The sequence below is a fragment of the Plecotus auritus genome (assembly GCF_963455305.1).
Source record: "Plecotus auritus genome assembly, chromosome: 1".
Classification (NCBI taxonomy): Eukaryota; Metazoa; Chordata; class Mammalia; order Chiroptera; family Vespertilionidae; genus Plecotus; species Plecotus auritus.
Genome location: NC_137770.1, coordinates 43,601,377 through 43,618,663, shown reverse-complemented (window position 1 = coordinate 43,618,663; position 17,287 = coordinate 43,601,377). Strand labels below are relative to the sequence as shown.

The following is a 17,287-nucleotide window of genomic DNA, read 5'->3' as shown; positions in this document are numbered from 1 at the left end:
AAGAGTCAGTGCCACGGAAAGTGCTTGAGCATCCATCCTGTGCTTTCTTCAGTTTGAGTGGTCCTCAACAATCTCTTTGTAGACTCTTTCCAATGACTATCTTTGATTCACAGCAGAGATTTTCTTTTTCCAAACATAAACAAACTTGTGGTTACTTAATGTTAAAATATATACCAGATGTTAAAATGCAAGTTTTACTGAGGCCTAAGTAGGTGAATCTGGTAGATGTGCGATACCCTGGGCCCACCTAGAAGCAACTCTATAGAATGAGAAAAAAATAACAGATTCAGTCAATAAAATACTAACTGAAAGTTGATCATTTGTAATAAGCAGTAAAATACAAGGTGGGACTGCTTTCAACTATGTCTATATTGAGGCTCAGAAGTAATTCTAACTCTGCTCCCTATGCATCATCTACATACAGTTCCTGAGCAGCATATTTCATGGACTATGATTTAGAAGTCTTATGTTTTAGCACAGTTCATCCCGTTCTTTGTCCTATATCATGTGTCCCAAGGACTATCCTGCATCAATGTTCAGAATGATGATGGCTCACTGAGAGGCGGCCCAAGTAATAGAGAGATTTTCACTCATATAATTAAAATTACACTCTAGCAAATAAAAAATTAATTCTCAACTACTTGAAAAAGCCATCCATTCAGATGGAATTTATATTTCTCTAAGATTTCCAAATATCTGAAATCTCAGGGTACAGAAGTACCAATAACAATGTAATTTTCAAAGGCTGGCCTGGCCCCCAACAGCCAGTTATTCAGCAGATTTTATTTGAACATACAAGTGCAATGATTATAAAAATCATCTAGATATAGCTTAAAGTAGTAAGACAAATATTAACGAGTGTATAATTTATTCTTGTGTGGAAAATTGATAAAATTAGAAAGCAGTATATAAAACAATTATTTTTATATGATCATATCAATATTTCCACTGTTTTTCTTTAGTTCTCTGACAGATGATTCCTACTTTTCACAACCTTGAATTTAACTTATCCCCTAAGCCAGGGGCATCAGAAAGTGTCTGTATTATGCTTCTCATCCATTAATCCATTCATTTGTCAGTGACTCAACATCTTTTGCTGGCACCATTTCCCTTTACTAAGGCAGACTTTTAAAAGTAGAATTATAGGTTATACACAGTGGCTATAAAAATTATTTTCCGTGTTCTACTTTTAACTGAGCTTTTAGGAATGCATTGTGGCAAAAAAGAAGAGACTGTATCTACACTCTCCATCAGTGTTGAAGTTTTTCTTGATAAAAGGAAACATGCACAGGTCTTAAATCAGATTACCCCACAATCAGGGATTCTAGAATTGCCTACCTCTCCATTTCTTCTGCCAGTAATTTTCATTGTAGGCTTCCTGTGAAAATATCTCCCATTTCCCCAGCTCTTTTCTATACTCCTACTCTCCTCATCCAATGTTCATAATTCTCAGAGGATTCTGTGACCAGCTTTTTCTTACACTCTACAGGAAAGGATCAGCCCTAGGGTTCCAGACATCAAAGATCTTAGCAAAGCAGAAATGACAGATCATGATGTGGAGATTAAAGTCCCAGGAAATAAAATTTGGAAGAAGGAGTAACAAAAGGTCTCTTTTATGACAACATAGTAAAGGAGGAAAGAAAAGAGGGTGCAACAGATGGAGGAAGGAAAACCATACTAAATACTTTGAATCTATATATATAAAAGCCTAATATGCTAAGTGTCTGACCATTCCACCTGTAGCTATTACGCACCCTGACCACCAGGGGGCAGAGGCTCAATGCACAGGCATGGAAACATGGAACAGACTGATGAATCTCTGAGGAAAGTGGGGTGGGGAGGAGGGTGGGAAGAGATTAACCAAAGATCTTATATGCATACTAAAGGCCTGGTGCGCGCATTCATGCACCAATGGGGTCCCTCGGCCTGGTCTGCAGGGATTGGGCTGAAACTGGCAGTCCGACATTCCCGAGGGGTCCCGGGTTGCGAGAGGGCACAGGTCAGGCTGAGGGACCCCACTGGTGCACGAATCCCATGCACCGGGCCTCTAGTATTCATATAAAGCCCTTGCATGACATGTAATATTATACTTGGGCCATATACAAACAAGGTGGATCAATAACTGACATTAGATGAGTTACATCTAATGTACATTGCAAAGGGAAAGAAACGTCCTGAATGCCTTGGTCATGTAGTGCCAAGTCCTGTGCTCCATACATGTCACTCACTAGTCATTCACATCCTTGTGTTATTTCAGTAGGTCAATGAAAAATGCTGTCTAAAGCAGGCTTAAACTGGAATGGGGTGCTCAGAAGACTTTGCCAGTTCCACAAAGCTGAGCAGCCAGGATTCTAGTGCCACCCAAAGCTGCTTTCCAGCTTGGGCTAGTAGGAGATAATATAGTGAAAAAGAATAAGATTAAAGTCTCTTGATACTTTTTCAGTCAGGCATGTCAATCCCTGGTCTCTATTCCCTATAGTTCTGCTTTATTGGAGGCAGAAACTGATCAAGAAAGAGTGCCTTCTACCAGCTTGGATTCCATTACTTTCCCATGATGCCTTGTGCCTCATAAAAAATTATTAACTAGCCCTGGCCAGTTGGAGCATTGTCCTATGCACCAAGAGGTGGCAGATTTGATTCTCAGCTAGGGCACATACCCAGGTTGGGAGTTCCATCCCTGGTCAGGGTGCACATGGGAGGCAACCAATAGATGTTTCTCTCTTTCCCTCTCAAATCAATGAAAACATACCCTTGGGTGAGGATTAAAAAAATATGAATTATTAAGGTTATTAATCATTGAATGAAAAAGGATGGTTACAGCTAATAAACATCATATAATTAGGCCAAGCTAATAAACATCATATAATTTGGGTACTTATAGAAAAAATAATATTCTCAATAAAATGAATTATGAAGACTAGTCAATGAATGGATATTCCAAACTCCCTAGTGCATGCTGCACTTATTACTATCAGAATTGCTATGATACTGTCCTAAACTCATCAAATATCCCTATAATGTTCCACATGCCATCCCGTAGCTACTACTAAATGCTTTGGCCATGTTCTTGCTAATATTTTTTACATTCTTTTGCCTGTGATGCGGTACAGTTATGTACTAGTCAGCCTTTTTAATTTTCATGTGAGTTTCTATAAGTAAGGTATAGTTTTTTGAGATCCACATAAAGTTAACAGTTAGTACTTTGGGCCAACTACTGTTCTAAGCACATTATACATAATAATCAAAACAAGCCTATGAGGTAGTTACAAGCAGCTTAGGAAGAACACAGGGAGCAAGGGAATTCACTTAGGGATTACTCAGCAGTGATCAGTTTTTATCTAAAATGTCCACATGCAGTCAGAAAAATATCTGGACAATGAAACAAACTAATTTCCTATAATTAATACCCTTTTCATATGTAATATTTGCTTCCTATCTATAGAAGATTAATTCTGTACTCTTTTTGATTCATGCACCACCAAAGTGGCTCAAATTTTATCTGCTAGTAAAAGTTCATTCAAAAGGAAAAGTAAATATAAATTTAAGTCATCACCTTTCTTTTAGACTACACACAGGTAACTTGTTGGCCTTGACACCCAGATGCAGTGGACTTAATTAGGTCACAAAAGTCTAAATGACCACTGACTGGAATGCTTCCACCACTCTGCAGGAAGTTGTTGGACTTTTTAAAATTTTAATTACTACTATTCAGAAAGTTTCTAAAAGGTTAAAAAAAAAAAAGTTAAATGGGATAAAGGTCAAAAGCTGCCAAATATTTTAAGAGTCCTTCCATTTCAAGAAAGGCTGAATAAACCATACTGGGAATGAACCTTCCTGAGAAGGTGTGAAAACGTAATACACAGAGACCTGAAGAACCAATTAGATCAAAGTTACATGGGATTCTGGGAAAAGTGGTAAATTATGGATCAAAAGCACTATTGTATTTTCACTATAGCTCATATGAAGGCCTGGGACACCCATGGGATTGAATCTTACATAAAATTATTTAGAAAATGCTAAAATAGGTGTTGCTGTTAAAGAAGAATGTTTCATTTCAGGTTAACTTTTGTAGTCCCTCACTGTTTCTCACTTGACTTATGATATTAGCATTCTAAGATATTCTCCAACTCTCCAATTCAACCTTTGTGTTGTCACTAATCACCCAACAGAGAACCTTCAACTGTTTGATTCCCCTTTGCTCACAGAATAAAGTTCAAACTTCTTAGCACTGGGTATCCACCCTTGTTCTTTTTCTGGCTACTTTCCCAAATGTGCCATTCATAGGCAAGTGCTTCTTTCACAAACTCTTCCTGTCCTTGACCCAACCAACACCTGTCTCTGTGGTGGTCAAATCCTAACCCTACCCTGTGCAGCCCTCATTTCCTCAAAATGCCATGCAATTCCATGCTTCTGCGTCCTTGCATATGTTATCCCACCTAGCTGGAATTACTTTCCCTCTATCTCCCCATTTCTTTTGCCTGATTAAATTAATCATTTAGGACTCAGACTTACATTATCTGGGAAGCTTTCCCTACACCTTCACCCTTGGGTGGGTCAGATGCTCTTTGAATACTGAATGTACTAGGCCAGTGGTCGGCAAACTGCGGCTAGCGAGCCACATGCGGCTCTTTGGCCCCTTGAGTGTGGCTCTTCCACAAAATACCACAGCCTGGGCGAGTCTATTTTGAAGAAGTGGCATTAGAAGAAGTTTAAGTTTTAAAAATTTGGCTCTCAAAAGAAATTTCAATCGTTGTACTGTTGATATTTGGCTCTGTTGACTAATGAGTTTGCCAACCACTGCACTAGACTATGATATGAACTGCTTTAACATTTTTTACCTGCATGACCTTGGGCAAGTTCATTAATTTCAATGAGCCTACTTCTTCATATATAGAATGTTAGCATTAATTTGATATCATTATAAAAATGAATGTGAAAAATCGCTTTGTAAATAGTAAAGCACTATGCAAGCATTAAGAATTTTATCATATGCCAAAAGAACAGAGTATTCTAGGTGAATATAGTTCAGTTGACCTAAGGGAAGATTCAATTCTTGGTTTCCAGTCCCTTCTCCAAAGATGACTAAAATTTTATTCAACTTTCTGGCTCCACTAAGTCCTTGTACTTCTACATTCAAAGGAAAAAATGCCTATAGTGATGTTTAGGTCATTTGAAGAAAAGACTAAGTGGGAAATTCCTGAAAGGTGAGGATTGTCCTTTTCCCCACCTTTCCTAATACCTTTACAAGCATACTGGGTTATGCACATACCAATACTAGTAAAATGAAAGAGCTGAATGAATGAGTGAATACAGCATACTCTGTCCTTAATAAGCTTATAGTCAAAAGGAGTAAAAAAAAAGTGAGTGATGTGACACATCCATTACGAATCTGGCCTTGGAAAAATGGTAAATGCCTTCAATGTCATCTTAAAGGGTAGTAAGAAATTAAATCTTTTACTATGCTTATTTTATTTGGGGATTTTATATACATTGTAATTGCTATTATAGTGACTCACTTACCATATGAATGTTTTAATATTATGCAATCACTTATGCAATTCAATATCTACTTAATATTTACTGCACTAAGCCTTGTAACAGTTCAAGATAAAGGTGATGGACTCTGCTCATAGATGCTAAACATAGAAAGCTAAGTCATCAATACATATAATTAATACTAGAGGCCCCATGCATGAAATTCGTGCAAGAGTAGGCCTTCCTTCCCCCAGCTGCCAGCACCGGCTTCCCTCCGGCACCCCGGACTTGGGCTAGCCCTGACTTCGTCCAGAACGTCCGTTCTAATTAGCATATTACACTTTTATTATTATAGAAGATACGGAAGAATATTGTAATATGTATGGAGGACCTAAGGCTAGAGAGAGTCAATGAGGACATGTGTGTTATGGCACTGGGCTCTAAAAATTAAAACTGTATATTACAAATTATTGGTGGCCAATAGCTTCTTTTACTATAGAATACTACCTATTCTGCTACATGCAGCAGATATGTCTAATAGTGTTCCTCCTTAATATAATTATATACCTAATTTGTTGTTGTCTAATGAGTAAGGACCCATTGCTAACATATATCACAGATATGTGCCAAGCAGTTTCAAGTTCTTTAGGTGTATTATCTCATTTAATCTCCGCAACAATATGAGGTAGTTATCCGTATTTTACAGACGAGGAAACCAAGGCACAGGCCTTGTAATTTTTCAAAGTTGAGATAAAAAATATGCAAACAAAGGCCTAAGAGACAAAAAAACAACAAGTATTCCATAGAGTGAGCAGATGCACTTGCCAGAACTGCTTCACGCGGTGCTTTACATCGCTCCCAAACCCACCCGGAAGGAACACGCTCTCTCTCTTCCTCTCCGCCAGGGATTAATTTTCTTTACCCGATTCCATAACTGAACTGTTGCTTCCCGAGCAGATCCTCTCAAACATTCCCACCCTCGAGAACAGGCTGCTATTTAAATCACAGGCAGTTCAGGGTAAATGAGACCGAATCAGATCCCCGGTGGAACAAAGCTCAGGTAGAATCACGAAATTAAACCTTTTGGCTGGGCATCCGTTCCTGGATGTCTCCAGGGGATGGCAGCAGCACCGGCTCACCCAGGAAACGCTGCCCCAGCAGTATCCTCTCCTCCTGACCCCGGGCAACTTGGATACTGCCATCTGCTCCTTTACCCTTCACCTGCCGTCACCGCCTGCACTGTCTCCAAACTGCTCCTGCCAAACACCAGGCCTCGCGCCTCCTCCGCGGAGGTCAAGTCCCAAGCACACTCGGGTGCGTGTCGATCCCCCCCGCAGAGGCACCCCGGCCCGCTCCCTCCCCCGGCCGGCTACTCACGGTTCCAGTACACCGGGTGGCATTCTCCTTGAGTCAAATCCACCTCGTAGAGGCCGCCCCGCACACACACCCGCTCGACGTTCACCAGCTGCTCCATCTCCGGCTCGTGCCTCGCGGTGCGCCGGCAGAAGCCGCAGGCGCGGTCCTCGTCGTCGTCGTCGTCGTCCCCCCCGAAGCTGGAGGCCGGGCCCGCTGGGGAGGCCCGGTCGCACACATGGCCACGGTCCGGGTTCGCGGCCTGGGCTAGGCCACCCGTGGCCTGCAGCAGGGTCCGGAAGGCGAGCTCGATGCGGAGCGAGTCGTAGCCGATGAAGGGCTTCCAGGTCTTCTTGTCCTCCTTGTAGAACCAGCGCACCTCCTCCGGGCCCAGCTCCGTCACCACCTCGTAGCGGTGCCGGGCGGCCGCGCCGCCGGGCCGGGTGCGCTTCCTCTCTCCGAGACCCCCTCCCGCAGCCCCGCAGCCCCCCGAGTTCGACGGCACCAGCGGCGGCGGCTGCGGCGGCTGCAGGGACAAGGAGCTGCCGCCGCCGCTCTCGCCCTCGCTGTAGTAGCGCAGCGAGGAGCCGGACTCGGCGGAGCTGAAGTCATAGTTCTCGTCACTGAGGCAGGGGTCTAGCGCCAGGTGGTGGTTGTGATCCTCCGCGCCGGGCGCCAAGTGCAGCCCGGGCTCCCCGCGCAGCAGGGCCAGGGGCACCTCGCCGTCGCCCGGGTCCCCGCTGGGCAGGTGCTCGAAGCAGCGGACGCTGCCGCGGAACGCCGGTTCCGCCTCCGAACCCAGCTGCCAGGCGGCGCCGCCACTGTCCCGGCCGTTATGCTCGGGGCTGCGCGGGGACCCGAGGCCCGGGTAATTCATGCTGAGGAAACGCCGCCGCTGTCCGGCCGCGCGGCGCTTCCGCCACACATTCACCGCCGCCGCCCTCTCCAACGGGACTTTTTAATCTTTCAAATCCCGACCGGGGCTGCGGCGGCAGCGGCGGTGGCTCCGCCCCCCCCAGACCCGCGTTCCGCCGTCCGCCCCATTGTCACGCAGCCCGACGTGGGCGGAGCTTAGCCCTGGCCCCGCCCCGCCCCCGCGCGCACCGCCCCGGAAGCCCCTTCTCGGTCCGCGCCGCGGGCGAGCCGCGCCTCCTGCTCCTCGGGCGGCTGGTTCGGCGTCAGCTCCGGGCACTCAGCCGCCCAGGGGACACGCGACGCTCCTCGGATCCCTCAGTTCTTTTCCGCTTGCTTCCTGGCTCTGCTCCCTGCACAGCTGCCTCGGCCTCCGCCCTTCTGGAAGTCAGCCCAGATGTGGAGGGGCTCCCACCAATCCCGCAATGGCAATCGGGGACAGCAGACCAACGGTCCAATTAGGATACAGATCGAGAGGGCCCTGGTAGTTGCATTTTTCTGACCTTGGTTTTGTGACCTTAGACCCGCCTGCGGCCCCAGCTGGACCTTCTCAGTCACCTGGTTCTGGTCCTTCCAGAATTGTCAGCCCACAATAGGGCACTCCACCCCACTCCTCATGCCTACCAATTCCTATCCTTGGCGTCACCACTCCCACTCAGAAACCCATGTCTAAACCTCCCTTCATGTGCCACCTCCTATTATTGCTTATCTTTCAATACTTATTTCCTGTTTTCTCAACCTCAGTGTAAGGCCCTCCATGGAGACAAAGTCAATATGTCTCCACTTCTCCCACACAGTGGGTACACACTGTTTATTATAATGCTGGCAAGTCCAGCCAGTTGTGATAGAAAGATTGTTAGATTGAAAGCCAGAAAACAACTAGGTTCTAGACTTACTTTTGCTAACTAGCCACAGGCAAGTCACTTATCTCCTTGATCTCTTTGATTCTTCATCTATAACAGAAAGTCATTATTGGATTAGGTGATCTTTAAAGTCTCTTCTAGCAATGGAATTCTGTGACCTTCAAGATTTCTTCCTGTTCTTTATGTATCTCTGATTCTGTAGCTCATTTTCTGGGTTCAGGTAGAATGCGGAGGCTCCACTTTTATACTAAAAAAATAAAGGTTGTTATGACCCTGTATCACTGTAAGGTTTGAGGCACAGGAAACGGGAGTTGGAGACCAAGGCATGTAAAGAGGAGGTTTATTCGGCACTAACGAGTGAGATTCATTACGGAGGAGGGTAGAAAGACCAGGATTAGAGGAGAAGGAGGAGAAGAAGGAGCCAGCTGGACTGCCTCGCAGACTGGGAGACAGCAACACGTGCAGTGGTGAACACGCCTTTTGAGGGGAGGAACAGGAAGGGGTGGGGCCCAGGGCACTCGGCATGCGCTGATGGGTGGTTCAATATCTCGGGGATGTCCCAGCGCAGGCGCTGGTTATGTCATACTCCGCCCACCAGTTGGGGGAAGGGAGGATCTATCAATGACCTTATGTTGAGAAAATCTCCAACCTCAGTATTCTCAATTCAACATCAGACAATATTCACTGTTTTTTCCTCCATCCCTTTGTCGTAGAATCAGATTAGTAGGACCGTTTTTATTGCTGGGATCTAACATGTCAGAGATTAAGTAGTTATTTAAGCAGAGCAGTCTCAAGCTTGTACAGTGTCTTTGTATGAGTTTGAAAAAAAAAAGGCATTGCTTCCTGTGGGCAGATACAGAACCATGTTCATGGACTGGATTTCTGTTCCAATTAGTGCCCATGGCTGGATAATCTTGTGCAATGAACAACCTGCCCAACTGGACACGGTGGCCTTGACTCAAAGCAGTTAAGATCAGAGCTCTTGTTTCCATTTATACTCCTTTCTGAGTATTTGCTTATCAATTTCTTAATCCAGTCTTTCTGTTGACAATGTGCAGAATATAAAATAGGGTATGAGCTTTGATCTACTTACTAGTGATGAAAGCATTCATTCTAGTGTTTTGAAGGTCACCAATATGTCAGGCATCTCTGCTAGGTTGTGATACAAAAGAGAATGGAAGAGTTTATTCTTTAAGGGCTTTAGAACCTAGTGAGGGATAACAGAAAAGGGAGCAGATACATTATAGTGCAGTGTAAAGAGTATTATAAAGGGGATTTAAAATAAGGGATATCACAATGTTTAAAATATCTCTATCCCTTTAGGTTTCTTGATGGGATATAACCTATGTCTGTTGCTATATGGTCAGATTATTTTAGCCAAATTTTAACTATTAACTATAGTACAATTCCCGTTAATGAATATTATCCTCTATTTAAAAAGTTACTTCCTGCTATGTATTAAATGTTGTGTTTTAGGTCTTAGTGAGAAGGTTATCCTCTTGTGGTCCACTGTGTAAGGCTACACTCTTTTAGGTAGTATAGTCATTCTTGAGGATGTTTATCCTCAAAGATAATTAAAAAAAAACACACACACAAAAAAAACCCTCAAACAAACCACAGGCAGGAGAAGAGAAACCCAGATTCTCTCCTGATCTATCTTGGTGTAGACCTTGGTGAGGAGAGATGCCAATCAGTGTTTGTGGGAGTTGAGATTGCTTCTGCTCCTTGGATGTGAGCTGGGGCTAAAAGAAGAGACACTAGTAGTTGGTCCCATGCTGACAGTGAGTAAAAGATACTTGAAAGTATAATATATAATTTCATTTAACTGTATGTGTTAATTTCCTTGTTATTCCTTAGACATATGAAGGCAAATGCCATAAAGCTGCTCTCAACTTTCTTTTCTACTTTATTAAAAAAATATGATGTTATTAATTTCAAAGAGTAAGGGTGAGAAAGAGAGAGAATCATTGATCATCTGCCTCCTGCACTCCCTCTCCTGGGATCTAGTCTACTACCCGGGCATGTGCCCAGACTGGGAATCAAACCATGATCTTTTGGTTCATAGGTCAAGGCTCAACTACTGAGCCACATCGGCTGGGCTCTTTTCTACTTGAAAGTCATTCTTTATCTGATTCTTCTTTCTATTATTCTCCTACTTTTGCTTTCTAGAGCATCTTTCAGGTCATATAATCCTGACAAGAGGGGGAAGGGTTCCTCTGTTATAGTCCCCAACTGTTGGAACAGATGTCAGGTGGCTTCTCACCACTACATCATTAATGTATGCAGTTGACACAGCAGTATCTGAACTTCCATGGTTATATGTAAAGCATTCTATTGCATTTTACTAATTCCCCAAGATCAAGCCTCCTTCGGAGAAGCCAAATAAGTATGATTGTTCAGACTTCTGGCACTTGTGGATCCATGCTGCTGCAATAACCAGGTGGATGTGGAACCAAACCTGAGGGTGTTCTCGATGCAGGAGAGAAAAAGAGGCAAAGTGAGCTGGTTTGTACCATAAAAGACGGAAACAGCTCATTTGCACATCCAGCCATCCTCTCTCCCCTATTGGGCATATGGCAGGGGCTGTCTAACATCAGCCATCATCTCCTCCCCACCTCTCCAATGTTACAGGCTGCAATTTTGTGCCAACTTTCCCTTTTCTTCTCCCATAAGGTTTTTTCCCCCCCGTTGTTCATTTTAACCCATATTTGTATAAAAATGTTAGGGGTAGCCTTATGCTATGTAATTTATTCTGAGCCAATAACTCACACCACTTGGAATGGCTTTGCACAAAGTATATAATGGAATATTTAGAAGAAAGAGGGCAGTTATATAACCATACACCATCTGTTGTGTCTCTTGTCGATAAGCCATCCACTACATTTTCTATTTTATTTTACTTTCTATTTTTAGTATTATTATTTATCCAGTTTCTTAAAATGAGTGTCTTAGTCTGTTCCTCTGACTATAACGAAATACCATAAACAAATGGATTCTAAGCAACAAATATTTATTTTTCACAGTTCAAGGTCGTTGTGCCAGTAGATTTGGTGTCTGGTGAGGGCTTTCTGGTTAATAGATGAGCATCTTTTCACCGGGTCTTCACATGTTGGAAGGAGTTACAGACTCTCTGTGAGGCCTCTTTTATGATGGCCCTTATGACCTAGTCACCTTCCAAATGTCCTAACTCGTAACACTATCACCTTGGGGATTAGAATTTCAAGGGGTGAATTGTTAGGGGGACACACAGCAGAGAGTATCTTCTTTGGTGCCAGACTAAATGGAATGATAGTCTAGACTGGAGCAAGGAACATTCACTGAAGTGCATTAGATGTCTACTAAGTTTCAGGTACTATACTACATCCTACAGTGAAGTATTCACAGTCTAGAGGTGTCTTTAAATAAACCCAGAGTGCCAAATTTTTAGTTCTTATGGAGGAATATAATTGTAATGCCAGACCACAAGAGTCATTCTTTTGCTAAAGACAGATCAATAGAGGAAGCCAATTTACAATCAAAAGGTCCTGGGTGAGCAGAAACAACATAGGAATACATAATGAATAAAGCCATTGCTACTTCTACTTATTCATTTAACAAATATTGTTTAGTGCTATCTTGATGATAGCTTGTTTTAATTTTTATGTTTAACTGAAATTACTTAAATATAAAATTATCAAATGCATTTACTTAAAAATTTATAAGAGGTCTGCCCACAAAACTGTACTTACCAATACCCCATAATTTTTTATATTCTTTCTAGAAATAAAGGTCAATGGTTATTGATGATATATATTTAAATGAAAGAAAATGTAAATCAATACAATATTGATGCATACTCTATGAAGGCAGCCACAGAAGCCTCATCAGCTTATTTTTATCAGAAAGAGATTTGGCTATACTGTATTCCTGAACATTCATTGTAAAAAAGTGAGTTAGATGATAGCGTAGGCTGCTGTGAGGTTTGCATTATGTAACCCTTGTAGATGCATTTGATGACTTTTTGTGCTCCAGGATTTTTTACTATTTAACCCCAGAGATAAACTAAAAGTACACTTTTATTAATCACAGAGTACCTAACTCATATGGGCCTTCAACAAAATGTAACCATAGTATTGTGCTGAGAAAGACTTAGAAGTAGCACCTTGTATGTGTGTAGTGTATTCTGACTTCCATGTAAGTGAAAAAGGAAAGGGGGGAAAAGCTATGTTTCAATAGAGATTTCTGCTAGTCCAACCCTGGGTAATTTGCTGAGCTTTTAAAGGACTGAATGGCAGAATCGATTCGCTCTTTTTACAACTGCTGCTTAAGAAAGTGTGATTATCTACACAGTCAGCATTTCAAATGTTTCAGCTTGAACAATGTATGATTCTGGACTCAAAAGCCCATAGCCCTTTCCACAGCTCTCCCACTGGCTTTTTGAATCATATTAGACAGCCATTATGGTCATATCATTAATAAATTAAAATGGGATGGTAGGAAAGCAAAGTTCTTCAGATATTTAATCTTCTTCAAGACTAAACAACCTGTATTTAAATGAGAAATAAATAACAACAGCCTTGCATCTGTAACTTATTTTTCTTAAGTTCAGAACTTTAGCTTTAAACTAATTCTTAATCATCAATACCTTATAAACAGTCCTTCATTTGGTTATTCATATTACTTTTCTTCTTAAGTTAGAAATGATAAACCTTGATCCCTCATGTTACTCACTTTCCTGGTTAGAAACTAATGCACAGGAGCTCTTGAGATCATTTTAATGAAGATAGAGAGGAATAGTATATTCATTTCCTAGGGCTGCCATAACAAATTTCCACAAACTATGTAGTTTAAAACAACAGAAAAATTTATTCTCTCTCAGTTCAAATACTGGAAATCCAAAGTCAGGATATTGTTAGGTTAATACCTTCTGGAGGCTCTGAGGAAGAAATTGTTCCATGTCTGTCTCCTAACTTCTTAAAAACACACACACACACACACACACACACATATATATATAAAATTGATTTCAGAGAGGAAGAATGAGAGATAAAACATCAACGGTGAGAGAGAATAATTGATTGGCTGTCTCCTGCACGCCCCCCCACCAGGGACTGAGCCCAAAACCCAGGCATGTGCATGTGCATGTGCATGTTCATGTGTCCTGACTGGGAATCAAACTGCTTTATAAGTTGATGCTCAACCACTGAGCCACACCAGCTGGGCTCTCCTAACTTCTGATGGTTGCTGGCAATCCTTGGTGCTCACGTTCCTTGGTTTACAGCTGCATTACCTCAATCTCTGCCTACATCATCACATGGCCTTCCTTTGTGTACTATCTGTTTTGAAAACAGTAATAACAAATAAAACAAAAAAATAATCCACAGATGGAAATACCAACATTGGAATAAAAATAGCAGAACGGTTAAATAACGTATGTCTATGCAGAGAGCAGTTAAAAAGAGGGTACTGGGCCTTAACCGGTTTGGCTCAGTGGATAGAGCAGCCGTGGGCAAACTACGGCCCGCGGGCTGGATCCAGCTGTTCTATCCGGTTCTCTTGGTCTCCCCTCTGCTCCTTTACTTTGAATTTATATTAGTTCACACAAACACTCCATCCATGCTTTTGTTCCGGCCCTCCGGTCCAGTTTAAGAACCCACTGTGGCCCTCGAGTCAAAAAGTTTGCCCACCCCTGGGATAGAGTATCAGCCCACAGACTGAAGGGTCCCACGTTGAATTCCAGTCAAGGGCAGGTACCTCAGTTGTGGACTTGATCCCCAGCCCTGGTTGGGGAGCATGCAGGAGACAGCCAATTGATGTATCTCTCTCACACCGATGTTTCTCTCTCTCTCTCCCTTCCACTCTCTCTAAAAATCAATGGGAAAAAACCCCCAGAAAGATTTCCATGTCATATTAATTAAAAATAGCAAGTTACAAAAAATGATTTGTAGTTTGATCTTATTTTTACACTAGAAGCCCAATGCATGAAGATTCCTGCAGGAATGGGCCTTCCTTTCCCTGGCTGCCAGCACCGCTTTTCCGCTCTGGCCCCAGAGCTGCCTCTTTCTGCTCTGGCCTGCCTTTCCACGCTGCCCAGAGGCCCTGAGTGGCTGGGGTGGTGTGAAACACCTGTGTCATTGCCATGGCTATGACACAAGAATCCCACCCTGCCCCCAGCCCCTCTGCATCTGTGTATGCAAATTAACCCACCATCTTTGTTGGGTTAATTTGCATACTCACTCATGATTGGCTGGTGGGCGTCGCGAAGGTATGGTCAATTTGCATCTTTTGCTTTTATTAGTGTAGATTAAAAATGCAAACAAACACACATTCTATGTGTGCATATATACACATATCTATAATAATAAAAGCATAATATGCTAATTAGATCAGATGACCTTCTGGATGAAGCCAGGGCTGTGAGGGAAACCCAGGTCCAGGTGCCTGCCAGCAGCCAGAGGGAAGCTTGGGTCCTGGGTTCCTGCCGGTGGCTGGAGGGAAGTGGGTGCCGGCAGCCGGGGGAAGGAAGGCCTACTCTTGCACGAATTTCATGCATTGGGCCTCTAGTTTGTATATATTTGTACATATTCACCTACATTTATGTAAATCATTGATAAAAGTTTGAAAGGATAAGCTACACATAGCTACTTCTGGATGGTGGGAAAGAAATGATGTTGGACTTGAAGTTCTCTATTATTTGCACTTCATATGATTATAATACATTTGTATGTTAGTTGTAATTAAAAATAACTTTTAAAACAAGGAACACAAAATGGAGAATAATATTAGTATTGGTCACTTTCACCTTTGTTAGAGGTTTTTCTTTTCCATGTCAACCTAGTTGATTCAAATATTTGAATAAAATCACTATTTACAGGTGTCATAGAAATGACACATAAGTGGCAGACAGACCTACACTCAATTCTCAGTCCTGTCAAAGACTACCGTAGCTATGTGAGCTTTGAGCCTCAGATTCACCAACAGTTTTATGAGAATAATGACAATACTTGCCCCACTTTGTTGTGGTGAGGATTAATTAAGACAAAATGAAATAAAGTGTATAAAAGCTCTTATGGAGCCTCCCACTATTGTCACCTGCCATAGTTGGCAGCAAACACACTATGCAATAGAAGTCCTTCCTAGATTTCAAAAGGTTTCCTTGCCAGAACCGGTTTGGCTCAGTGGATAGAGCATTGGCCTGCGGACTGAAGGGTCCCGGGTTCGATTCCGGTCAAGGGCATGTACCTTGGTTGCGGGCACATCCCCAGTGGGGGGTGTGCAGGAGGCAGCTGATTGATGTATCTCTCTCATCGATGTTTCTAGCTATCTATCCTCTCCCTTTCCTCTCTGTAAAAAAAATCAATAAAATATATTTAAAAAAAAAAAAAAAGGTTTCCTTATTTTTCCCCCCTTTGCTTTCCTTTTATGTATCCGTAAGTCTTATGAACTAGAAGTAGTGGTATTCAGCATCTTATTTATTTACATTAAGTACATTATTTACAATCGTTACCTTATTTAAAAAAATATTTTTATTGATTTCAGAGAGGAAGGGAGAGGGAGAAAGAGAAACATCAACAATGAGAGAGAATTATTGACTGGCTGTCTCCTGCATGCCCCACCCTGGGGAACTGAGCCTGCAAGGCCTGTGCCCGACCAGGAATCGAACTGTGATCTCCTAGTTCCATGCTCAACCACTGAGCCACGCTGGCTGGGCCCTTATTTATTTACATTTCAACAAACCCTGTGATTTCTCAGTTACTTAAACTTGTTCTTCTCAGAACTGTTGGCCAATCCATACAGAGGTCAAGGAAAGGGACTCCACCTCTCAGTTGTCTAAGGGCCTATAATTACTCATATTGTTTTCTCTGGAGCTGTTCATAAACCCATTTTGGCTCCTTTATCTTAGTGCTGTGGTTGGCAAACTGCGGCTCACGAGCCACATGCGGCTCTCTGGCCCCTTGAGTGTGGCTCTTCCACAAAATAACATGGCCTGGGCGAGTCTATTTTGAAGAAGTGGCATTAGAAGAAGTTTAAGTTTTAAAAATTTGGCTCTCAAAAGAAATTTCAGTCGTTGTGCTGTTGATATTTGGCTCTGTTGACTAATGAGTTTGCCGACCACTGTCTTAGTGCAACTCCTTGGAGAGGTCGTAGGCTTAAATTGTAGGTGACATGGAGTACTTGTTGCAACTCTGCCCTCTCCCCTACTTAATACTGCTGGCCTTCTTAATACAGGTTGCACAGCTGTGGGGTTAAGAACTAAATTAAACACACTATTCAATGTGCTTTGAAATCTTCTAAGGAGTCCAGGGCCCCACAAGATTCTTTGGTACCTACAAACTTTTGATCTCCCCCAAAGATCATGAAAACTATGAGAACCTCATTAGAGCTAAATGACTTTTAAGGTAAGTGAAACTTGAATTTTTTTGATTTGAAGACTTACTAGTCTGAATCAGAGGTGAAAACATGAAATTATTGTAATTCTCAGGGAGGAAAAAGATGCAAATAGAATTTGATTCTCAGTGGCACCTTTTGACTTCTTTAAATAATGGTGAGGCAATTTTTCCTGCTTGTAAAATGAAGGGCAATTGAAATGACCTCTCTCTCCAGTGGTATCAGTTATTAGGGGAAACTGACAAAAGTTCAATTCAAGTGAACAAATATGTATCAAATGTTTATTAAGTGTCAGTCAAGCACTGTTTTAGGGACAG

General features: G+C 42.4%; 1 protein-coding gene across 12 annotated transcripts in view; it reads right to left on the bottom strand.

The window, feature by feature from the left end:
* The window catches only part of DDHD1 (DDHD domain containing 1), an 88,017-nt gene extending 80,156 nt beyond the window's left edge, over nucleotides 1-7,861 (bottom strand). For 5 of the 12 annotated variants that reach the window (XM_080668708.1, XM_080668713.1, XM_080668719.1 and 2 more), the window contains exon 1: nucleotides 6,853-7,790. In XM_080668708.1, coding sequence (XP_080524834.1) covers nucleotides 6,853-7,705 — 853 coding nt within the window. In that variant the 5' untranslated portion in view covers nucleotides 7,706-7,790. Of the gene's footprint in view, nucleotides 1-6,614; nucleotides 6,741-6,852 lie in introns of those variants that run through there. The other 7 variants (XM_080668714.1, XM_080668710.1, XM_080668715.1 and 4 more) reach the window with 4 other exon arrangements.
* Between the last annotated feature and the right edge of the window lie 9,426 nt (nucleotides 7,862-17,287).